This window comes from Monopterus albus, unplaced genomic scaffold (assembly GCF_001952655.1).
Source record: "Monopterus albus unplaced genomic scaffold, M_albus_1.0 scaffold12.1, whole genome shotgun sequence".
Taxonomy (NCBI): domain Eukaryota; kingdom Metazoa; phylum Chordata; class Actinopteri; order Synbranchiformes; family Synbranchidae; genus Monopterus; species Monopterus albus.
Genome location: NW_018127892.1, coordinates 1,810,160 through 1,836,659, shown reverse-complemented (window position 1 = coordinate 1,836,659; position 26,500 = coordinate 1,810,160). Strand labels below are relative to the sequence as shown.

Sequence of the window (26,500 nt, the reverse complement as noted above, 5' to 3'; positions counted from 1 at the left end):
CGGATACAGTATATTGGCCTCTTAGATTTAAAGACATTCTCATCAGCCTAAACTGTACTTTATGTTTAGTGCTAATCAATAATCCACTAACTCCCTAAACTAAGATAGTGAACATGATAATCTGCATGCTAACATAATCACTGTGAGCATGTTTGCATGCTAACATAAGCATTTAGCTCAGAGGCCCACTGTGCCTATATCCTCACAGAACCTAATGAGGGTCATGTTGTTACATTCCACATGGCAGATGCTCTATATGACATTTGTAAATTCTTAACACTTTTGCCTCCCATTGAAGGGTTGTACCCTTAAAATAACCCTTTTGTACCTACCCTGTTAACAAATGACATAAAAAGTTATGCTACAAAATACATTTTAAATCCTTAAAAATTTGTAATTCATTAAATTTTAACTCATCATTTAAGCAGTCTCTGTGAGAATTCATTATGTCCTGTCCCCCAACTTCATTGCCGTTCTCGTGCTTTATGACCACACATGGTGAATAGAAACGCATAATCTCATATTTTGCGATGATGGGGTTTATGAAGAATGAAGCTAGAATTTTAAAATGTAAGTGTGAGCCACAAAACCCATAACTTTACTCCTCAGAACAAGGCTACATTTTTGACTCCATGTGGTAAAGGAGTTTCTCTGTCTTTCCTTGCTGCTGGCAGCTGGAGGCACTCAGCACTGACTTTAACGTGGAGCTTTGAAATAGCAATCAATGCCTTTATACTGCAGGGAGGGCTCGTAAAAATGTCGTTGGGATAAATAAATGATGTCGTACTTCACCCTCCCCTCCCTATTTTTAAACTCTTGAGTTATGGCTGCAGAAATGTGTACCCATTAAAGGTGATATGATGTATTTTCTGCCTTGTTCAGAAACTCATTCATCAACATGGACCAAAAAGAAAACTGCACTTACTCTTTTACCCCCTTTCCTTCCTTTCCCATCTTTTCTTCCCTTCTCACCCCGACAACCCCCCACCCTGTTCTTGTATGCTGTCTTGAGTAATTTACGATACACCAGCAGTACAACCTTCTGGCAGGAGCTGCAAGAACAGCTTGCTCTCTCTCCTGGCAACTAAATAACCTTTTATAAAGGACCAAACTTGGCCAGGTCATCTGCTAGTGCACATTAAGAGAGGATGGTGCTGGACAGAGACTGGGGCAACAGATAGAAGAAGGGTGAAGCGGTGGCGTCCTGATGTCTAATGTCAGTACAGTCTGCATTTAAAAAGAAAAGAAATAAAGCCACAGATGTTTGAATTTTATAAACAATTGATTATATTTATCAGTGTCTGAGATATCCAGTTGCTCTTTCTATGACTGTATGACTAACAGAATGTGACCTGTTGGGGCAGACATCATCGTTTTCATTCAGGGTCCACTCATTAACCTTGGCAGCCTGAAGGTTCAAATCTAAATTTCCTTTCATCGTTTTGATGTTTGATTTTCACCAGTTCAGTTTGAGCAAACTGATTTTTAGACATTACTTGAATTTTTTTGATCCTGAGAATTCAAACGTAGGGTTTGAAAGTAAAAATACTGGGAATTCAGTGGTAATTAAATGTCAACATTAATTGTTTGATACTGAAATTTCATAGTTAGGTATTAAGATGAGATTTTGGTCAAGATTTGAGTCCTTCCTGCTTTCTTTGCTTCTATATAGAGAGTACTGAAACATCTGTGAGGAAACAATGAATATTAAATCACTATTATTTGTTCCTGCTGTATTTCTTTACAGTCTGCACAGGCTGATTTGGGTGTATGTGCACTATTTCCTGCAGTTCATAACCTTTATTGCATACCATATTACTCTTTTCCCACCTCCCCTGCAACTGGCACACTATCAGGTATATCTGAAATAAATCCTGAGAAGCTGTAATTATTACTACCAGAACAGAGTTGTTGCTTCTGCTTTTGCTACTGCTATGTTTTGTAGTTATCAGAAGTTGTGTGTGTGCATGCATGTGTGTGCTGCTGTTGCAGTCGGCTCCCAGTGTCTGCCGACAGAGGATTAATCTCCCCAGCTGAGGCAGTAGCTAAGGCCAGCAAGGGAAATATTTCATAAGTGTCAGCTTGGCCTGTAGCCCTCGACGCAGAGTTCGAAATGAGAATGCAGCCACATAAAAAACAGCCGTGTGTGACTTTGCAAAGCTCACATGGAGCACATGGGGTGGTGGGGGTGATATATGGCGGTGCTTCACTTTCATGTATTCATCTGAGCTGGTGAATTACTGCCAGGGACAAACACAGTGCTTTGTCACCACAAGGACTGAGCTGAGAAAAATATTTTGGCCACACCAGGTCTGTGCTGGAATGCATTTTCCATTACTGCTTGTTTTCACAATCCTGTTTTTTAATCTACAACCCCAAATCAGAAAAAGTTGGGACGGTATGTAAAATCAATCTTAAAACTGAAAATAGTGATTTATAAATCATCTGTGTCCTGTGTTACATTGAAAACAACACAGCAGCATATTACTTGATGTGATACCTCTTCAAATCAAATTCTTTTATTCTTTGTTCAACATAAAAACTCACTTCAACTCCGATGCTGCAACCCATTCCAAAAAAAGTTGGGATGCTGCATTTCAGGGCCAGTAATGAGGTAAAACATGAAATGATGGTTCCATTTGAAACAGGTGATGTCAACAGGTGATTGACTTGGTACAAATGTGGCATCCACGAAAGGCCAAGGCCTTTAGGAGCAAAGATGGACCAGGGACCACCAGTTTGCCAACAAATGCGTGAAAAAATTATTGAAATGTTTAATAAATGTTCTTCAAAGGTAGAAAGGGATTTGGACATGTCACCCTCTACGGTGCAGAACATCATTAAAAGATTCAAGTTATCTGGAGGGATTTCACTGCATAAATACACAAGACTAAGCTGGATGACCATGCTCTCTGATCCCTCAGAAGTCACTGCATCAAGAGTCGTCACTCTTCTATAAGCGATATAACCACATTGGATGACTTTGGCACTACAGTGTCAGGCACTACAATATATAGTTACATCCATTAATGCCGCTAAAAACTGTACTGTGCCAAAAGCCATCCAGACTGTTACCAGCAACAAGTCCAAAAGCCAGGGTCTGTCATGGTCTGGGTTTGTATCAGTGCCTTGGCAAAGGTCACTTCCACTTCTGTGATGGCTCCATTAACGCTGAAACATACAGAGAGACTTTGGAGCAACATAGCTGTCTTTAAGATGACATCTTTTCCAGGGACGCCCATGCATATTTCAGCAAGACAATGCAAAACCTCATACTGCACATTACCAAGGCCTGGCTGTGGAAGAAAAGGGTGTGAGTACTGGACTGGCCTGCCTGCAGTCCCAACCTGTCCCCAGTAAAGAATGTTTGACACATTTTGAAACGCAAATTGTGTCAACAAAGACCCAGGACTGTTGTGCACCTTAAGACTTGTTTGCAAGAAGAATGGGACAAAACGACACCTGACACATTTAATCACTTGGTGTCCTCAGTCCCTAAACATCTTAAGTGTTGTGAAAAGGAACGGCAACATCACACTGTGGGAAATGCTTTACTGTCCCAACTTTTATGGAATGTGTTGCAGGTGTCAGAATTCAAGTGAATGTTTATTTTGAACAAAGATAAGACTAAGGTATTACATCAAATAATGTGCTGCTGTGTTGTTTTCAATGTAACAGGACACAGATGATTTACACACCACTATTTTCTGTTTTAATTTTGATTTTACATACTGTCCCAACGTTTTCTGATTTGGGGTTGTAAAGAAAATTCATAAAACACAACATTTAGTTCAACTCAGTAAAATAGTGACTTAAAAACAAATCCACTACATGTCTTGTTTTCCAGTGGGCCTACAACTATATTTGTCATATTCCCTATGTGGAATACTTTGACTCTCAGTTTTCTTGCTCCTGACCTAAGATTGGCAAGCACATAGAGAGAGATTAATGGCATGGGTGGGTCGCTTCAACAACCGTTTGTCAAGCCTGAAAGGTGCTGATTTATTTACACATTGATAGGCTTTTAATTGAGCAATACCATCCCTTGTCACACCAAAGCTATGACAGCTGACATGACTAGGCCTCGCTGTGGGTTGTGATGACTGACATGTGCTGCTGAGCCCCGCCCATCATCATCATCATCATCCCAGGAAGGAACATTGCAACTACTGCAGTCTCCAGTAGCTCATGCTGTTTGTCAGGTCACGAATGCCAAAGAGTCATTTTGTGAAATAAGTGAGTGGGACTAAGTTTGAGAAGCTAGATTGCACAACTTCCTTTTTCAAAACTCACCCTTAAATATCCTGATGGGAAAACCGGTTCTTGTTATGATTTTCTCACAAAGGAGGTGTGCTTTCAAAGAAAGAAAGAAAGAAAGACACTTCCCAGCAGCCTCCTCCTAAAAAGGCTGGATGATGAAGACACAGAGGCGATGACTCCGACTGTGAGTGGAGGAAACAGCATTGACTTTAACAAGCATGAGGAATCTGCTGGGGAGATTTTCTTTGCAGCCTGTTGTTCTTCTTTCAGCCAAACCTGTCATGGGTCCAGGTTGTGAATACCTTGATTGTGTTTATATCAAAATGACCCCCTCTGTCATCAAACCAGTGGAAAATAAAATATCTTTTGATGTCATCTGAAATTTCACACAACAATGCAGGACAATCTGATTTGAGGCAGACGCTGTCTCCCCTCGTCTCCTCCTCCTCTCTCCGTGCTCTTGATAACTTCTCCTTGTGGAGGACAATAGCAGCTTTTGTTTCCCAGTGTGGTGAGAGGACTTCAGGTTGCACGGGTGTGGGTGTTGTGCAGCCTACATGCCTGTCTGCCAATGTGCTTGAAGTCTAGTGAGCACAACAAGGCAGAACCATGCATGGTGTAGGATTCGGAAATAAAAGTGTCAATCTGCAAACACACAGGGAAGCCTATTATCCTGGTGTGATTATAATGCAGACAGATAGACGGCAGGTAGGCAGTGTGGATAAGAGCGTTAGCTTGCAAAACGTGATGAGCTGACAAGAGAGACAATCTCCCTGCTAAACTGGAAAGATATGGTTGTCAGCCACAGTGCTGGCTCTAACACACACACACACACACACACACACACACACAAAGATATGCTGTACTATGAAGACAGGTAGATGATACTGTATATGAAACTACAAAAACACATTGTTAAGATGCTATCACGCACAGTGCGGCCTGCCTGTTTGTGCTTTTGTGCACAGGCTACATTTTCTCATGTGAGCGCATGCACATTCAGCTGTGAAAGGATTACTGTATGCAGCCTATGTCAAAGACAGAGAGGAAAGACAAACACCAAAAGCTAAAGGAGGAAGTGTGAATACATTAAGTACACTGTGTATATATTGTTTGTGTATCTTTCAGCTCAAAGAAACCCTTGTTTCAACATTCTGTCCTGGCTGGAATGTTGCCTGTGAGGTTCTTTCTAAGTGTTTTGGTCTAAATGTCATGTCTGCTACACCCCATGAAACTGTCTTAATCCACTTTTTTCCCCGTTGGTTTTATTACTGCTGGAGACAACACTAGGGCTAGAGCAAAGCCCCAGCCTCAGGCCTCTATTCCCATTCCACACACCCCATAAGTCAGTCACAGATAATTAAATAGGAGTTATTTACACTCGTTTTCCCTCCTCTGCCTCCCTGGCGCTTTTATCATTTCTCTCTCCTTCTCTTTGTACAGTACTACATGCAGCCAGACCTTGTCAGAGTCTGGCTGACACAGCTGAAGGCCTGTAGAAGTATGATAACTTGAAAAAAAGAGAGAAAGAAACAAGACGCTTATGAGCTCACATCAATGTCAAGCCCTCATTAAACAATCACACCGTGCATCTACACAACGCTAAGCCCAGTGTGTGCCGCAAAACGCCTCAGCAGTTCCAAACACAGAGCAAAAGACAAATGAGCAGACAAGGATTTGCTTGAGCCAGGTTTGAAGAATTCAGCTGCCTAATGTCAGCATTATATATTTTCTCTGGAGTCAGGCAAACAGCAGCTTTTCAACACGGGAATGAATTAGGCCCAGCCACAGAGCTATGGCGTCCATTACAGGCCTCAGCGGTTGTATAAATCTAAGGATCACAGGGGCATGTGGGGTCCACTCCTCCTCACCCCTCCTCAGCCTCTATCAGCCCCCTCCTGAGGGTTTTGTTTGGCTGCTCTTCCAGACAAACTCGCTGCTTTGATAGAGCCATGGAAAGCCATGAAAATGCCCCAAGGGCCAGTGAGACCTGAACATGCTGAGAAGCCTCTTTAACGGGAAAGCTGTCCCCTTAAAATATCCACAACAGGAAACAGCCATCAGTCATCGACACGCCAAAACAGCTGTTACCAGCCTACATCAAGGGGACACATGAAAGGAGTTGCTCCCTGTTGTTTGAGCCCTCCCTTGTTTCATTCTCTCCCTGTCTTTGTCTGGCTTTTCCCAGTGCCCTCCTCTTTTGGTCTCCTTTTAAACGCCCCCCTTCCTTATGCAACCCCACCCACACTGCAGCAAGTTACCCACTCACCCTTTTAGCAAGTGGATGACTGTGTGATAAACAAGAGCACAATCACAAACCTCACAACATAACTGGCAGTCTGCATTGTAAAAAAAAATGTTTGAAATCCCTGGTAAGCTCTGAGCTTTACCTTTAAATCTCACAGTGAGAAAGCAGTTGATATGCGTCACCTGTTTATGTGTTTCAGCCGGAGGTGGCGACAGACAGTTTTAAACAAACAGGCGGATTCAAAAGAAGACTGTACCACACTTAGCATGGCGGCATGTACGTTTGTGTTCACATATTCTTGGATCTCCGCAGACCATTGAAGCATGAGTGGCAGTGTGTGGGTGATGAGTGACGACTAAGCCTAATGTTGACAGGTCAAACAGTGATGCTGTTGAGTGAAGCTGACGTGACTTCATCCTTTCCTCTCAGCTGCAGATAAATGGCAGCAGCCATTGTAATCAAGGTGTAGGCTGATGGTAGTACAGTGTGATAAGGCCAGTCTGTGCTGTGCAATGTGAAACAAGTGAAAGTGTGAAAGCTCAGACGAAAGGCTTCTCTTGGTTTCCTGCAGCCAGTAATCAATAATCTATGGCACTACTTTAAACGGATTGAACCAGTGGTGGACCCAGACAGTTTACTTAAGGAAAAGTAGCAGTAACACAGTGTAAAAATGCTCTGTTACAAGTAAAAGTCCTGTATTCAAATTGTTACTTAAGTAAAACTACAAAAGCAATAGCATAAAATACACTTAAAGTAAAAGTACTCATTATGCAGAGTGGCACTGTTTACATTAAGGTATATCATATTATTGAACTACAATTATTGATGAGTTATTGTGTACATCATATTTAATGTTGAAGCTGGTGCAGGTAGAGCTAATGTTAACTACCTTATATGCTTATACTAGGAAGTACTTTATATACTGATGGATAGCGTAAGTATGGTACTTGAGTACATATACTTAGTTACTTTCAATCTCTGGACTGAATAAAATAAATGAATAAATAATAAAACACTTGAACACTGAATAAAACACTTGTGTAATGTCTTGGATTATGGATCTAGTAGTTTAAGCAGGGTGATGTGACTGACTTGATAGCTGATCCCCAGAAAACACAGCTTGTTGTCTTGTCTTTATGGAAAATGAACTCAACATACCAGGCTTAGTAATCAGTGTGTCTACACGTCTGTCCAACATCTCCCATAGGGTTCAACTGAGTTCAGATCTGGTGACTGTGAAGGCCACAGCATATGATTTTCATCCTCATCAACCCATTTAATGGTCCCTCGTGTCCTGTGAATGGGGGCACTGTCATCCTGGAAGTGACCACTCCCATCAGGATAGAAATGTTCCAGTGTAGGATGAAAGTCATGATTCAGAACAACTTTGTATTGATCTAGAGGGACCCTTCCCTCTGCGGGGGGCAACTGGACCCATGCCAGCAGCTGCATTCATTATGTTTCTCTGCTCATTTATTCAGGTTGATCTGTTAATTTGTCTGGAGTTTGGATGCATCTGCAAAGATATATGCATATATAAAATCTATCATAACTCTGGAGTTGTTTTAGAATGCATGGCTGTAAATACCAAACCAAAATGCCATTTCCTGCCCCCCCCCAAAAGAAAAGAAAAAGAAAAAATTAATTATTTGAGTTTGTTTTATCCTGAGTCTAATCTAATTATCTCCAGTAGCAGTGCCAGTTTATTGCTATAATGCAGTAAATCCATTAACAAACTGTCCACGGACAGTTTGTTATTGTTTCAGAATTAACGTACCTACTGTATGTAGCATGTCCCATTGAAATAATACAAATAGTTAATTCTCCCAGGTTTGTGTTTTGTCAGACAGTATATAGTATAAACAACAACTTTTGTCAAATCTGGTGCAGTAGTTATATCTACAATATTTATGTCTAGTTTGCATGTGGTTTATGAAGGTCACTCACACAGATTTCCTCCCATACATTACAGCCTGCGAATGAGGGCGAAACCAGGAGACAAGCCACTCCCCATTGCCCCGCCCCTGCTTTCGAATGCAGGTACTTTTGATTGGACGGGGGTTTATTGCTTTGAAATCCCTCCCCTAGCGCCCTTAGTACGTGGAAGAAGTGAAGTAGTGAGAGGCTGTTGCGGAGGGAGAGATAGACGAAACGGAGGACTGACGCACACTATCCTCTGCGGGGATATTCCGTCACTTGCACCGTATTTCACGAGCAGTGACTACCCATGATTTCTTGTTTTTTTTGTTGTTGCTCAGTTTCAACACTGGATAAAGGAATATTTAGGAATAATTAGCGGGTGATATTGAAGAACCCGATAAAGGATAACATTTGGGCGATTTGTTCCTCTTTAGGGGCAACTTGGGCTGGACAGAGGACGCGCACTTCGCACATGCCCTTTTGGATTACCGCACTCTCTTCTGTTGAATTTATCATCATGAATTGTGCTGGTAAATGAATTTCAGCCCTGCGTCCACTCGTTATATGTCGCCGTCCCTCTTCGCACCCCGATCCAGATGAGAGATCTCCCCGGTGGACCTGAAGCGCTTTTACGCAGCCAGTCCCCGGAGCGCAGCGCCGCCGTCACCAGCGGTGATCCCCATCGGACAAGAGCGGAGAGACCGTCTGTTTCCACATCCACGTCTTGTCCTTCTCCCTCGGATCCCTCGCGCCAGGCTAAGAGAATTCCTATCCGGATCGTAAAGATGTTGACGGCGCACAGCGGCCACTTGCTGCACCCGGAGTATCTCCAGCCCCTCACATCTGCGCCAGTCAGCATTGAAGTAAGTGAAAAAACCAAAACGGCATTTTTTGAGGGTTATTCTAACAAAAAAAAAAAAAAAAAGTCAGCAAGTGCGCCATTTTGCGCACAGCATTTATTGGCACGTTTACAAGAGATTGGAGTTTGAAATGTAAAACTACTAATAATACAGTACTTTATGGATACAGTTAAATGTTGTCTATATAATCTCCTTATGTCTTCCTTATCTTCATTCTTTCCTTCATAAACTTGGGTTCAACGGTACATCCACTAACTTCCTCTATACATCTCAGACATAAATACACAAAGCAGGTCTAATGTGGACTTCACTGGGTTTTCTAGTGCATTACTTGGTCGGGAAATACTGTATATTGTCAAAAATGATTTTAATCCTTGCTTAGTATTATTATGATTGCAATATAGCCAGTATGTCATATGATGCTGAAATATAATTAATGAATTACAGAAACAGTTTGTTCACCTTCTTACTCTGTTTTTTCTTTGTCAGCTGGATGCCAAGAAGAGTCCTTTGGCTCTGCTGGCCCAGACCTGCTCTCAAATTGGCAAACCAGACCCCCCCTCCTCTTCCAAGTTGGCTTCCCTCTCCTCTGGCAGCCTGGGAGACAAGGAGTCCTCCAGTCGGTCATCCAAACCTGGAGAGCAGCACCAGTCTCAGGAGGACAGGTCCAGCTTCAAGCCTTACTCAAAGTCATCAGGCGACTGTAGGAAGGATGTTCTGGTGACAAAGGGGCCTTCAGATAAAGCTGCTTTCAGAGTGCCAAATGTAAGCTCCAGTGGTGGTAGCACTTCCTGTCAGTCCTTTCCTCCCCATTCCCAGTCACCCAGCTCTAGCTCTCCTCCCCTTCACACTCAGAACCAGCCCCACAGGCAAAGCCATTCCCCCTCCACGCAGCCTCCGCCACACTCCCAAGCCCTGCACCTGGACAACAAACCTGGGAGCTCAGAACAGGCCAGTTCAGACACTAACAACAGCAGTTCCAGCAAAAAAGACTCAGATGCAGCTAAATCGGGGATGGACGGGGCTCAGTTAGCAAACTCCAGCCACATACGTGCCAGTGCCAACTCCAGCAATGCCAGCTCCGCCAGCAGCCCGCGGCCGGAGAGCAAGACAGACCCACAGGCCTCCTCACAGCCTGGCCTGGGGTCTGGGCATATTGCCCCTGTTTCTCCTTTTAAACCAGGACATTCTGTCTTCCCTTTGCCTCCTGCTACCATGGGTTACCACGGCTCTGTTGTGGGGGCCTACGCTGGCTACCCCTCTCAGTTTGTTCCTGGTTTGGATCCTACCAAGTCTACTTTGGGGTTGGGACTTCCAGGAAAGCACCCCAGCTCCAGCCCACTCACTGGAGCCTCACCTCCATCCCTGATGCAGGGCTTATGTCGGGACCCATACTGTCTGACTTACCCAAACGCACCCCACCTGGGAGGCAGTAACTGCTCCACCTGTGTCCATGATCCCTCAAGTCTCAAGTCAGGTTTCCCCCTGGTTTACCCCTCACACCATCTCCACTCCCTGCACTCCAGCTCCCTGTCCTCCAGCTCCACCCCCTCCCTTTCCCACCCCCTATACACTTATGGTTTCATGCTCCCCAATGACCCACTGCCCCACGCCTGTAACTGGGTGTCTGTAGGAGGTCCTTGTGACAAGCGTTTTTCCACCTCAGAGGAGCTACTAGCCCACTTGCGTACCCACACAGCCCTGCCTGGGATGGTGGACAGTAAGCTGTTGTCAGCCTACCCTTCATCGGTTTCATCGACAGCCTCCTGCCACCTCCACCTGCCCCCACCCAGCAGCCCAGGTACTCTGCCCAGCTCCTTCTCCCTCCGAGGCTCTCCCGGTTTGGGTCTGGCCCGCTACCATCCCTACAGCAAATCCCATCTGCCTGGAGCCCCAGGACTTCCCATGCCATCCCTCCCCTCCTCATCAGCCTATTACTCCCCCTATGCCCTATACAGTCAGAGACTGGGCTCAGCCTCAGCCCTTGGATACCAGTGATATTTGACACAGTGTTGATGCCCACATACTGTAGGCACCAGCTTGGACTCTCCAGAGTAGCCCTGAAGATGGATTCTTTAGACTGGGGTCATCACCAGTACAGGGCATCATGCCTGCTGGTCTGTCTGCCAGGAATACCACCTGTTGGTCTCAGGATTGTGACTGGCGCTCCAAAGGCAAAAGACCCTGTGATTGTCTGCAGCACGGAGTGAACAGACTGTAGTGTTTAAAGATGGCAGAGCAGAGCTTGAAAATGACTGTGGGATTATTACGACAGTCTTGATTTATTTTTTTGTTTTGCTTTTCTCTATATCTGTCCCCCAGAACTGAAAGTCTGTATTTATTTTTCACTCAAGCGCTTGGGATTCAACTCTGGGGAGAAAATTTTGCTGTCCAAATGAATAGTTCTTAAGTATTCTAACTGAAAAAGTGATTTAAGTATAGTACAATTATGCCTATCATACTCTCTAAAAATAAAAATCTTGCACCACGATGAAAATGGACTGTGAGGCTTTATTCTAGAGACCTTTTTTTTTATATCTCATTTCAGCTGTTGTTGTTGTTTTTTCTTTTCTTCATCTTCTACTGCATATTCAAACTCTGGAGAACTGCATGTATTTGAGAATTATCTTGAACAATGCCATTATTTTTATTTGTATATATGCAAAGATGTAATATTTTTTCAAGCTTACTTTGGGTCAGCAATTTGGGGTCACAGATGCAAATAGTACAAAGATAAGAAGACATAAATAAAATTAAAAAAAACAATTAACGATGGCTGTGCTGTCCAACCAACAGGAAAAGGTCTTATTTTGTTAAATAAATGATACATGATTTTAACTTGTTTTTCCTCATTGATTACTATATATAGAATTATCCTTTGTCACTGAGAATGGAACAAATCTTGCCAGACAGCTGCTCTGCACTTATCTAGTGCTATTTTTCATTAGGGCTGATAGAGCCATGCTAGATGTGGCTATGTGTAATATTTTATGGCTCATATCAGTTGACAGGGCTGTCCCAAGGAGGGCAGGTTGGGTCACATTAGCACTGTTAGCTAGTCTCTGAGGACTTTCACCCTTTTTCCTCTCTCAGTCAGCCACATTGCTTTTGTTGTTGCCAGTGCAGCTTCTAATTGCTGATTCTTGTTTAAGAGGCCTGAAAACAGCCTCCTCAGCAGAGGGATGGCTGCGTGGAGTGGCCGCTGGGTCAGTAGGACTTTAATAATCACCTGAGGGAAGTGTCGACCCAGGATCTCCACACAGTCTGATGGATTGGCCTGCAACACAAAGGCCAGCGCTGACAATGGGAGGTGGTTAATAGAGATATATTCATCAAAGTCGTGACACCTCCCCTGAGGAGAGCAGGGTCTCTTACAGGAATCACAAACAAGGAGGCCTCCATCCTGATGTGAGGAGCCATTTTCTTGCTGCTTTCTGCTGCGTAGTGGTTTTCTGAAGTCAGGGTGCACAACTCAAAGCTGTTAGATACTAATTTGAAGGGTAAGGAGTCGTTCTATCATACAGCCGCAACAGTGCCATTAGAGTGTTTCGGCCCTGATAATGTGTCTGTGCCTCCACTCTATTTGGCTGACAGGGTGTAGGTGGTGCAAAGTAAAGAGGCTGTAGTATCGGAGGCAGCTATTGACCCCGACTCCCAGACTCCTCTACTCTTGCGGTTCATTAGCACTCCAGACAGGGGAAAGGCAAGCACAGGTGTCACTTGACAGGACCATTAACAAAATGGATGACCCTCCCAAACCACATCCAGCCCCTGCCACACCAGCAAGGTCACGGCGCCCTGATCGCCGCTCTGGGTAGCTCTTTGGGATGGTACACTTATTTTTCTTCTTTAGAAACTGGAGCTGTGTTTGCACTTCTCTGGAACAGGACAGGCTAACTTTCCTGTTGCTGGTTCTGTTGATGTGTTTTATAAAGTAGTCTAGATAAAATGGGTCAAGGATATTCTGGCTGTAATGCTTTAATGCACATATGGATTTAGTGGAACATATTTCTTTGTAACTTGTAGAGTTAGATTCTGTTGCCCCCTAAAGTTGTGTTGGTGAAGTACAGGTGAAATCTTTATGAGAAGGGCAAGGACATCTCTTAGACATGAAATATGCATCTATAGCGTTGTCCTCCTTTTGATGTGTATGAATGTGGATGTAGATAGAGAATTGGACATGTTGTTGTGAATGTGATGATGATCCACACCGGAGGTCATGCAGAGGGGAGAACTTTCAATCTTGTCTGAGGGCTGGAATTAATTCCTCTGTTGCCAGTTTACACTCGTCCATCAGATGCCTCACTATTCTCCCTATCCCACGCTCATCAATCTCCTCCATTTATCTTCTCACCCTCCCTCCCCAACCGACATACACACTCTCACAGCTGAGTCAACACCCACACCCTCCATTTATGTTGCCTGTGTGAGGCTGTGTGTGTCTGTAAGCATGTGTGTTGACCTTTAATCTGTCGTCCATAGAGGGTGACACACGTGAGACTGAATTCTGCTGAATTCTGTGGGTCTGTGGGGACGCAAATGTTATTTTCTCTAAAAATGCTGATGTTTTGCTAAAGCAATGTGCAAGATCTAAAAATTAAAGCCACACTGAAAAAGACCAGCTCAACAACACACACCCCGCAGGCGTTTTTGGAGACTTAAACAAAGAATATGTCATCAATTTGTTAAGAAAAAGATCATATTAATGTGTGTAAACATTTTAAGCCACTATCTGACTCTGGTGTGGGTATATATTTATATTGATACTGCAAAAATACCACATTTCTGAAGTTTAAGATTTAGTGCTTTTTTTTATCTTCTTTTTCATCAATTAGAAAGCTAGTAGAACAAATTTAGTTTGTCCTTCAGTGCTGTTTCAAATAACTTCCAGAAGCAAAACAGAAAGTAGCTTGCCGGTAGCTGCTACTAGAATGTAGCTTTGGGAAACATTCACATCTGCTTTTTTTTTTTGGTTTTGTTTGGTTTAGTTTTTTGCTAAAAGTTACACCAGAAGACTGATACCTTTCTCATATTTGCAAAATATGGTGCTCCAAAGTGTTAGCTCAACATTAAGTCTAGAATCAGGGGTAAACAGCTAACCTAGCAGCCGCACCTCCCAAAATAACAAATTAATGCATTATGTTTTGTTTGTTTACTTTGTACAAAAAATGAAACATAAGGAATGACAGCTTGTCAAGATATTTTCTAAAATGTTGAAGTAATTTCTAATAGAAGTGGTAGAGATAGTAATTAGCATATGGAAGTCAGTCACAGTAATGTGGTTGTTGTAGTAACGGTGGCAATGATACTAGAATGACAGCAGTAATCAAAATAGTAGTAGGAGTAGTATCAGTAAAAATGGTGATGTTGATGGAGGGGACCAATATTTTCCCCTGTGTGCGTCAGTGCAGAGACAGTGCAGAGTGCCACTGTGAGGTCCTGAGCAGCGGCTGACAGGCCTGGTGATTAATGACGACAGGGTGTGGAGCTGCTCTTCAATTAGACGCCAGCTCTACCCCGGCTCACCGTCGGTGCTGACAGCTAGGACAGAAAAAGAGAGAGACAGAGAGAGAGGTGGGTTCTCAGTCTCTCTCTCTGTCTCCAGAACAAAACATTAACCGCAACTCCATGACTACCACCTCTGTGTTTAACATCAGGACACAGTACAGAGCCTTCAGCACAGTGACCACAGTGTTAAAGCAACCCAGATGGCATGAACACATCCCTCATCAGGGCCTGTCACACAATCTCTGCTTTATTTCCCCACATAAACCCTGTGACTGATTCTTTTACATGCCTGTTTCAACTCCTCTCTCTATTCACGTCTGTAGTCAGGCATGCTGTAATATGCACTGTGAAAACAATAACTGCCACATTAAAGACTTCCAGGTTGTCTTGCAGGTTGTGCGCTGGCTGGAGCGACGTCCTCCCACAATTCCAAGTACAGGAATGTTTGCTTAGTCAAAGGAATAAGAAGATTGTGAGAACTTAACTTCCTCTTCAGGAGTATGTAAATGTCTTTCATTTGGTTTTTGAAACAAAATTTGGGTTACTGCTTTCTGTCAGGGGTGGAAGTACATGATTGTGGATAACAACACTGTGTGCTAGGATGAAATCACAGTGTAAAAATAAAGATAAAGATTTTTGAATAGATTCAGGTTCACATACGTATTAGATGTCACAGGTGAGTAGTCACCTAAGTATTTATAGTTGCTAAAAGTAAAGTAATAGAGACCACTGCTGAACTTACCACACCAACTGACCTTTACCGCTGTTATTGTTGAGAGTTAGCTGAAATAATCAATATCACGCTCATATTTATCTGTTAAATGTTAAGTTACGGTCAGAAGATGGTTAGCATAAAGACTGGAAGTAGGGGGAAACCACTAGCTTTTAAAACATGCTAATTAACATGTAGGCTACATAAATCTATGTCTGATTTGTTGATCACCCCCTGGTGGCTATTTGCAGTATAGGTGATAAACCCCGCCCCCTCCATGTTAGTAGATGGGACATGAACCAAACTCAAAATTCAGGAAGTGGTGACATGCATTTATAAGCATTTTTATAAACAGTTTATGATTTGACTTCAACACTGACTAATTTGTCCTTTGTGGTTGAAGGGGAACTGCCACACATATCTCCCCTACCTGTGTTAAGGAGCTGCATAGATTAAAGATATTACATCATTTAAAATTTGTTTTGTCTGTAGCAGTAAACAAGAAAACAACAGTGACAGTTCTGAGACAGATTTAACTTGTAGTCATTGATGCTGACTCCTACAAATCCTGTAGATTGTTTTGTATTTGTATTGTGTCAGTTAAGTATCTTCCATATTTTACACTTACATCCACATCTACATATTCAAAATACTTGTTTAACACATTGTAATGCAAGTAAAAATCTAAAATATAAATTGCTATATGATTCCTTTTGTTGGGGGTTGAGTCATTTATTGATTAGTATCAAACAGCGGCTAGCAGCTCAGCTGTAGTTCCAGACAGAGAAACAGCGCTTTTGATTGAATTTTCATCTAGCCTTGACCTTGGCAAACCTCTCACTTGGCCTCAGCATGGAAGGCTGCCCAGAGCTGCTGTGGTCTCCCCAAAGTTCCACTAGTGTGAGTAAGCACCGTTAACAGACATACCCTCCCAACCAGAAAAGAACGTTTCAATTACAGTATACGGTGCACTGCTAATAGCTCCTGGACCACTTGTGCAGCTGGATTCCATTCGTTGCCGCAGTGGGAGATGGCGGAAAAGATGTCACGAGTGTTTAGTAGTGAATGTGCCTTGGACAAGCTGCGGTACTGACGGTGGTGAGTCATGATCTGACTGACAGTTCGGTTGGCCTGTGGTACTCTCTTTTAACATCAAGAGCCTTATGTCTGCTTTACGTGTCTCCTGGATGGTCATTCAGACTCTGCCATTATGATGATTATGCTCATCTTATCCGCTACACAACATACCAGGATACGCAGTTTATACCCACTTTATATTAGCCGTTTAACTTTCTTTGCAGTATTATTGCAGCCACATTAGTGGTAGACTGGAAAGGTATTTATACAGTAGGTATACACTGGATAATGTAGAATAGGAAAGAAGAATGAGGGAGGATGAAATGGAAACATCCTGATTAGAAACTGGAATAAACGTCCTATAAAATCACCAGTAACTATAAATGTTAGTGTGACTGTGTGTTGTAGATGTAATATAAATTGCTCAGCCAAGCTTTCAAAACATTGTAGATGTGACACTATTTCCTCTTCAGTCACTTAGCACTTATGAGGTGTGTGATAGCTGACTGACAGCTGTGTTCACTGTGTCTGTGCCACCATCACTCAGCTGTGTGCTATTCAGACATGGCTCTCGCACAACTGTTCAAACAGATATATTATTCCACGTGTCAACACACTGTAAGAGACACATATACTTGCTGTAGACTTTACACATCTGTACACATGACACATTTACTAGGGTGTGTGCACCAACAGTAGTTATTTGCACTTGGGCTGAGCAATGACTTGTGATTTTTTTAACTGCTGCTAGCTAAAGTGCTGTATCAGTGATCAGCTTGTTTATGTACTGTACATGTCTACATTTTAGCCAGAGTTTTATTTAATTCTAATGCATGAGACACTAAAATCATCAGTACCTCTTATTATCATGGTAAAATCAGTGCACATGAGGCTTTTTACAGCAGACAGTTTGGCCTGTCATAGCAGGAACCACACAGATGTAACTAGAGAGGATCGCTTCCCCTCACATTCTGCTTGTTCCTCAGTTTGGGCTATTTGCTCTTGATATATTTCTCTTTGTCACTTCTGCTTCCCCACACTGTCCAGTCTCCCTCCACTTTCAGTCCTGACGTCACCATATATGACTGGTGGGCTCTCTTCTGCCCGCATTGCTTTGTCAGGGTTTATTGGACTAAGCTCCTCCACAGCTGCAGATGACTTTCTACAACTGCTTGTACAGGCTGAATAGCACTCCCCATGGATTGTAATGTGCATTTTAGAATAATTTACAAGTGCAAAGTCAATAGAGTGCCACATTTAGGATTTTACAATGAGAACCAGTTTAATATTGATCAGTTCTACAACAAATATACTGTAATAAGTCATAAGTCATTAAATTATATTAAAGGTAAACAACTGATTAGATAATATGTTACTTTTAGATTTACAGTGTAACTACTTGTATGTATAAGGTGATACTGATGGACCCACAGAGAATAATCATCTACTCACAGCAGGCTGCTAGTTTCAGTGAGAAAGCATTGCTACTGTGGTCCAGCGCACAACGAAGACAAGAAGACAAAGTGAGCAACTAGTTTGTGTCTCTATATTTTTGTCCTCCCCAGTTCAGAATATTAGGAACACCTCTGAATATAATGTAGTCCATTACAACACCTTTAACTATAACCTCAGTAATAAACATAGAATTGAGTTTATAAATTTATGACAATTTCACCAAAAACTGAAACATTTTGAGTCTCATAAACACAGATGTTAAAGTGGAAGAGTTGCACTGAAGTGCATACAGTTGTACAGGTGTACCTAATAAAGTAATAATAATAATATTAATGTATTTATAATGCACTTTCCAACTCAAAGAGCACAAAGTGCAACACCAATAAAATTAAAAACAATCAAAGTCTTACACAAGAAATAGATAAACATAAGACAGACACAAGCGCTCTGTGCATATAGCGCACTTCTGTCCAGCATACTGCTGTGGGAGCAGACTAAAAAACAGTGGCCTCCAAGACAGATAAAACAGAATAAACATTAAAAGCTTGTTTAAAAGGGCTAGGTTACCTGACGACCTTAGAGTTCTGCGAGGGACATATCTGGACAGGAGGTCCAATAAATACAAGGGGGCAAGGCCGTGCACAGCTTTAAACATATAAAGCACGATCTTGAACTCCACTCTCCATTTTACCGGCAACCAAGACAGCAGGACTGGGGTGACATGGGCCTGCCGACGCATTTTGCACCAGTTGGAGCCTAGCCAAGGCTGACTGGGGCAAACCAGCATAGAGGGTGTTACAGTAGTCAAGCCGGGAGGTCACAAAAGTGTGAATGGCTTTCTCTAAATCCGCAGGAGACAGGAATGGTTTTACCTTGGCTAACAATCTCAGTTGGTAAAAGCTAGTTTTTACCACAGACCTAATCTGCTTATCGAAGTTAAAATTTGTATCAAATATGACACCCAAATTTTTTACAATGTTTGAGAATGGGGGGGCAGAAGTGCCTAAGTTGGATATGACCACAGCTGGGGCAGAGCTAATAAGAATGTCTCAGTTTTCTCTTCATTTAAATAGAGGAGATTTTGAGCTAACCAAGTCTTAACCTCGAACACAGTTCTGCAGTGAAGCAAACAAGCCTGATTCAGGTTGTACCAAAGGAATGTAAATTTGAATATCATCAGCATAAAAATGGAAAGAAACATTATGCCTAGATACGTTAGCGGCCAGTTAGTGTATAGGAAAGTACTGTATTTAGAACCTAAAGAGCCAAACAGCCTCTGCAGTCAGTAGAGATCCAAACAGAGCTAAAAGGAGACTGAATATTGCACTTTGATTTGCCAGGTGGCCAGAAACACTATTCCAAATAAACAGTGATGTGCTTCCATTCATACTACAGTATGAACCGTAGTACAGGAGTATGTTCATCTACAGTATAGGGATGCACACAAGAGAACAAGATGGCAACAGCAAGATCAATGCCTTTATTGTATCTTGCTGAACTTGAAAAAATAATGAAAACGGTGTGTACAACCACTTAACAAAAATAGGACCCATACATACACAAGACAAGTGTCCAGTTTACTTGTCTGGCTGAATTTTGGGCATCCACACAGAGTCTACATGGTTCCTTGTGGATTTGGGCAGAAGGCGAAACATACATCATGCAGACTGTCGTGAACACAAGAACTTGAAAAACATGAATTGGTATTTGCAATGCTGCCCTGACAACGCAGTGGCCTGATTCTATTGCAGTGAACGTAGTAAGTTACAGTATATTGTACGACGGATAAAAAATTTACCACAAATAATTTGACCCTCCATGTCGTCACTGCACCTTAAGTTGTTCAAACTTCAGTAAAGTTTGATAATGTCACCAATTCACACTTTCTTTTAGAAAACTAAATATAAACTCATTCATTTTTCTTTTGCAAATAGCCTTGTGGTTTTGCAAAGGTCTGCTGGTAAGGTCAGTTTATGTTTTTAGGCTCCTGACAACCTTTATGGTTCAAGTTAGCGATTTTGCACTATCCATGAGTTTTCTGTTTGATTTAGCAAGACCTTGTCAGATTGACAGTGTGTGCTCACATATACAAGTTTAAATTAGCCGAGGCCTTGCGGTTTGTTGAGTGAGGGTGGAAAAAAAATGTTTCCACAGGCTGTGTGATTATTTTCACATTTTTGGAAAACCCTTTTAGACACTGCGAGACCCCTCCTTCACCTCTAAGGTCCATACTCCACCTCCTCTTCCCCTAATAGTGAGTTACCCACATGTCTGTGATGGTGCTTGGGGCAAGAAAAAAAATGGGGAGGGGACTGGGGGGAGAACCAGGGAGAGGGCGGGAAGGGAAACAGAGCTGATTATCCAAATACAGTCATTAAAGGGGAAATGTGTTTTTCAAGCTGTCAAGATGATTAATGGGCGAGAGCAAATCCTCACAAATGCTCTTGTTTAGTCTAACTGGCAGACACGATCCTGCCCATTGATTTATGGCAGGCCTGCTGTGTGAGACCATAGTGAGGTTAGAGTGTGTGTGTGTGCGTCAGTTAGGGTGTGTGAGAGTTTGTGTGCATTCATGCCTGATTGCATGCATGTGTATGAGCGTCTGCGCATGTACGGGTGCGCGCATGTGTGTTCATGTTAAACTGAGGATTTGTGAGCACACACGTGTACTGTATGCCTGTGTGTAGAGGGAGAAAGAAGTAGTGTTCTTCCTCAGGACCAGAGGAGCTGAGGAGGGATCAGTGAACAGAGGAGAGCAGTGAGTAAATTCTCCTCATCAGCTTTCACCCTCCGTGCTGACAAATCAGCTACACAAACCAGAAGAGGTTAGCTAAGCCCTTTTTTCATTTTATGGCTCCATGATTGAACATCAACAACAGGATCGATGTTACAGCCAGAATGAATCAAACAGCTGTCCAGAGGCACTTAGGCTTTCATCTGTCACTTGCCAATATACCTCCTCACAGATGAGATTGGAACAGAATAAGCAACATTTCTCTCATTGCTCAACTGTAACCGATGTTTATCTGGCCTGTGTTGTAGATAACATTACCAAGCCAATACTTTATCTGAATTCAATAAACAGCACAGTGTAATGAGATGTTTTTAATGACCATGATGTCTTAAAAAAACAGTATGACATTTTAGTTTGTTTTCTTGCTGAGAGGTAAATGAAAAGATCAATACCTTCTTTCACTATGCCCCATAAACCCATGGTTTTATTTCTGTATTGAACTGCTGCCTGTTCTTTTCAAGATGGGAAAGGTTTTCATGCATGGAGCAAGTTATTTGCAAATTAAAGGAATATTTCTTAGTGTTTATTCACTTTCTTGCTGAGAGTTAGATGAAAAGATTGAAAACACTTTCATGGCTGTACAATAAATACTAAGCTACAGCCAGGAGATGGTTAGCTTAGCTTAGCATGAAGACTAGATACAAAGGGGAAACAGCTGGCTCTGTCAAAAAGCAGTAAACCTACCTATCAGCACCTGTAAAGCTCAAAAATGAAGACGTTATACATCCTTTCTTGGAGCCTCTGCTCATGATGATGACAGAAGTGAAAGTCACTGCTCCCGGCCAAGAAATGCTTTGGCACATATCCCACTGTAAATCCACAGCTTATCATATTTATTCTTTTTCTTTTGTCTGCTTTTTAGACAGTGTAAATAAACGACATGTGTGCGAGCTTTAGTAGTGCTGGTAGGTGGATTTGGTTACCTTGGCCTGGCACATCTACCTAAATTAATCATCACCTGGCTCCAACTTCATATTTAGCATACAAATATGAAAGTGGAGTCAATCTTGACATCTAAGTTTTGCCAAAATGTGTAAAAGCTTATTTCAAACAATGTCAAACAACTGCTTTAAATTGCAAAAAACTTGGTCTATGCAAAATGAGAGGAACTTATTTACATGTCTGTGGAATGTCCTAATGACATTTAACAGAAGTTGCTTCACCTGCCCAAACCTGGCTGCTTTTCTGCATGTGACCAGCAGCTGAAAATGATGTGTCCTCTCTAAAATCATTTTGCTGATGGAAGTATGTACATAGTCTTCACATGATTTGTGGCTGGAATATAATACATATCCTGCTTTTCAGAGGGAATACACACATTTCATCAAGGTTTGAGAGAACATGTTTTAATATGTTGGGGGTTTCTTGCCTACAATGTTTTCTTATACTGGAAGCTTTCCAAGTTGTACTATATTTGCACCACAGTAATAAATCAAAACATGTGACATACTGTATATACATGTGTTTTGACACTCCTCTATTGACATAAGACCACAGTGAATGAGCCTCTGACCAATTCATGAAATATATTACATTTGTTAGTCTAAACAATTACTTTTGGGTAAAACATTCTGTGTTAAAAATCCATGGCATATTACTGAATCATTTTTCACAGCAAAACCTGTTTTCTAGGAATTCATAAAATACAATACAACAGTTATCTGACAAAGAGAACTACAGACAAAAAATTAGCACCGCCTACAGAAACGGAAACTTCATTAACAAAAAAATAAATATATAAAAGGACCTCCCACATTGTTTGTTTGACAGGTGATTTCTGTGAAATCAAAGCAATGTACCACAGAAATAGCACCAATTAAAAAAAAAAAAGTGTGAATGAATTTTTCTGGATGCTGGATTGAGCTGGTGTTGTATTTCACTCCCAGTGATTTGACCAGAAATTGTGTAAGAAAACTCCCCTGACTGTACCTTCTTACTAGATGCTGGTGCAGGAATCCAGATTCTCCAGTCATAACTGTTGTTCCATCTTATTGCATCTGCCTAAACAACTCAACAAATTTATTGCGAATACTGACTCTGCTCTGATGGAAAGTCCCAGTGCACAGAGTATACATCACTGCAGAGCAGTCCAGTCCAGCTCTCCAGGCTGGTCTAGATGGATGACTAGCAGCTGTTGGCCCTACAACCCCTTCTCTCAGCACAACCATTAGGCCTATCTGTATGCAATTTCCTCATTCTTCCTCAGTTCCCTCTGAGCTCCGCTGTGACCGTGTTCCCACAGCCCCACAGCTCAGCGCAGTACCACACTGTATGTACTGTACACTGCAGCGGCATTTGGCCTGAGAGGACCCGAGCACATTCACAAGACCAATTATCCTGTCCACCCACACATGCACACACACACTTGCATGTCCTCTAATAAATTAAAGAAGCAAAAGCAGGCAAACACCCACGAGGAAGATGTTAAAGTGAGATTTCTGCAACCAGTGGAAGATTAATATATAGCACTGCAGTTGTATAACTTTGTGCTGGGACCTTCTCTGGGACTCTGCAACACTGAAGAGCAGAACACCCTAAACAGTAATGGGAACAGATGACACTTAAAAAAGAAGAAAGGAGGACAGGTGCATGACAGTGGGCATCCATGCCTTTAAAGTTAAATTGTGGCTCATTGGTATCATGACAACTAGAGTCAACAGGATATAACAGAGAGGAGGAGTGTCTCACTTTACTGTAAAGCTGCTATAAATCAACATTTTATAATAACTAGAATTACCACCTCAAGGTTGGTTGGACCGCAAGCCAGTCAGGTTTCACAGTCAACTTTCAGTTTACATGCATGTCTAGCCACACTCATATAACATATGTAGTCAAGACTTGGAAGGAATTTAATATAACATATTAAATGTATTTGATTTGAAGAAATGCATTCAAGTCATTCCTGAGATATCAAGAGATACATGAAAATGGGGCAGACATGAGGTCATAGTGACCTGTGACCACAGTCCACTAAAATCTAATCAGTTAATCCTTGAGTCCAAGGGGACATTTTTTCCAAATTTGAAGAAATTCTCTCAAGGCGTTCCAGAGATATCGCATCTGTAAGAATGGGATGGACAATCCAAAAACATTATGTCTCCGGCCACTGCTATCGCAGGTCCGGAGACATAATGTTTTATTAAATCACTTTATGCAATGTGTTGGATTGTGCTCATAGTGACACACCACAGTCACAGTCACAGGCTCTAAAAGTGACTGTACCCTACCTGCCCAGTGCCAAACAGCAGACAAACACCGATAGCAACTAACTTGTGAACATAGTGAGTAGTGGACTTACATTCATGAAGAGGGCAAAAATGACTCCAAACAATAATGTTACTCAGCTGCAAACAGTTTGCCACACCTTTGCTATCTCAACATAAGCATGACAACACAGCATGTCAGGTAACGTATCAACATCGGTACATACTGCCTCCAGGAAATAGGACATAAATGTTCACACTCCAAAGTCTGACATGACAAACGCACTAGCCTTCTCTTGTCTTCTTTATATGTTACCCACCAGTCAAATAAGCATACAACCGTAAATAGTGATACACACTGACATAAATGCTGTGTGACAAAGTTTAACTTGCTTAAGTGGTGCAGTAAATGACAGACTGAGACAATTACAGCTGAGTCACAGCTGAAACGGTTCAATATGCAAACCTGTATATGCAACCTGACTTGCTTCTACACATACCGGCTCACTGGCCTCAACACTTCCTGTGCGTGTCGTACTACAGCCTGAATGCAGAATGTACCAGAGTCAGACAGCTGGCTCAGTGCTCATTAGCCTGTGGATAAGACTCCCGATTCCTGCTACGTGCAGACTGGAGAGGCTCACTGCCATTTATTAATAATGATTGTTTTGCATTTTGACTGAAATTATCTCCAGGTCATTTCTTGATTCTGCTGTTGTCAACAGCAGTTGGTAGAGTTTGGTTTACTTAGTGTAAAGTAAACACATAGCATTAACACAGTTGTCACAGTAACTGAAATCAATTCTTGATTGTAAAAGCTATCACCTTCAGTTTTTGACCTGTGCTCTTGTGCTTTGAAATGTGTGCAACACCCAATACTTAAAATACTCAAAATGTGACAGGGATTGGACTCATAAAAGCCTTTGCACTTCAGATCTTTTGAGGCTGACAAAAGAATTTTGTTATGTTTAGATTTTAGACCAAGAACTAGAGAAAGTTCTTCTGTATTTCAGTTCAGACATTTTGAAGACCTACACATCAGAGAGAGTGTTGTCAGATGCAGAAGTCACTTGGTAGTAGAGCTAGCCATTTCTACTCAACTCTGGTTTTGAGAAATTTTTACTAAAATCAAAGCCAAGCTTTTGGTAGCATGTAGTGATCTGAAACACAAGTGAAACCAGAGTAGCTGATAAAAAACACCAATGCTGAATTACTAATAAGTCAGCTGAGTCCTGTTGGCTTTGGGTACAAGTATGCAGCTCTGGAATAAAAGAGGAGTGTGGGAACTCGAAGGGGGGAGTCCAACAAAATCTGAGGCATGTATCCCAGCCATGAGCTCATTCTGTGTGTATGTATATGTACACACACACTGTATATATTCCTTTAATGATCAGTTGGGTTTGCTCCAGCTGAAAGCTCAGCCCCAAGCCTCAGAACTTTGTCTGTGTATAGGAATATATATATATATGCGTGCGTTCATGTGTCAGCGACCAGTGATTAATGACCTACAACCCTACTTTCTTCAGCTTCCTTCCTCTCCAGTTGTGTCATACACATCATCATGTTTCACTATAATGGATGCTGGCAGATGGTTGTAATGGTTCCAGCTCGGCCTCGTGGATACATAGATACAAACAGACAATAACATCCTCCACATGCAAACACACTCCTACAGTTACAGTGCATTTAAAGCTGCACTGGGAGACTTTGCATGCCAGTGACTCCATAATGTGACACTGTGTCCTTCTCTGACCTCAGTGTGATGCGGATGATTCAGGCTCCTCTGGAGTTTGGCCGGTGGAGACCTAGTTATGCTTCATGTCCACATTTTGAATTTGGTATGGCACTTGTTACAGTAAGTGCCTGGAAGTTCACAGAACACAGAGAAGTCTGGCATGCATATGCATATGATAAGAACTAGTATCCTGGTTACTGATGACTACTAGCCTAAATCTTCAGTTAGTTGTGTCATCTTATAAGGCTATGATAATTAGGAAAAATGTTGGTAATGCATCAGCATGCAACACACTGATGTTAATGACTGCTAAGCAATGTGAAATGAAAGTGGATGGTGACCAAGCATTTCATTCAGTATTTTGAGGAATTTGAACTTTATCGTTGTGATGTTTGACCACATAATCATTTTTCTTCAGGATTTTCAGCATGATCTGACATATTCCACTGTAGCTTCATGTTGGGAAACCATTGTCTTGTAATTTGTTAACTACAGATTTGAAGAGGTCAGCATCTCTTACTTCACTTTAATACTACAGTTGCAGCATTGTGGCTTCTTTCATAGCATACTGGGGTTCCTCAAATTCAAGATGAGAACTTAGCCAGGTTTTTAAAATCAAGATATGATGTTTCCACGTGCAAACACAGAAACGGAATATTTCAAAAACTTCAAAAACATGGTATGCTCATGTCCATGTAAACACACTAAATATATTCCTGCCATGGCCA

The 26,500-nt window shown here is 42.0% G+C and overlaps 1 protein-coding gene across 1 annotated transcript; it reads left to right on the top strand.

Moving 5' to 3' along the window:
- Positions 1 to 8,631: 8,631 nt before the first annotated feature.
- znf703 (zinc finger protein 703) lies at positions 8,632 to 12,082 on the top strand. Its single transcript, XM_020590292.1, has 2 exons — positions 8,632 to 9,291; positions 9,778 to 12,082. The coding sequence occupies exons 1-2, from the start codon at positions 9,025 to 9,027 to the stop codon at positions 11,284 to 11,286; spliced, it is 1,776 nt and encodes a 591-aa protein (XP_020445948.1). The 5' UTR covers positions 8,632 to 9,024; the 3' UTR covers positions 11,287 to 12,082.
- Positions 12,083 to 26,500: the final 14,418 nt, after the last annotated feature.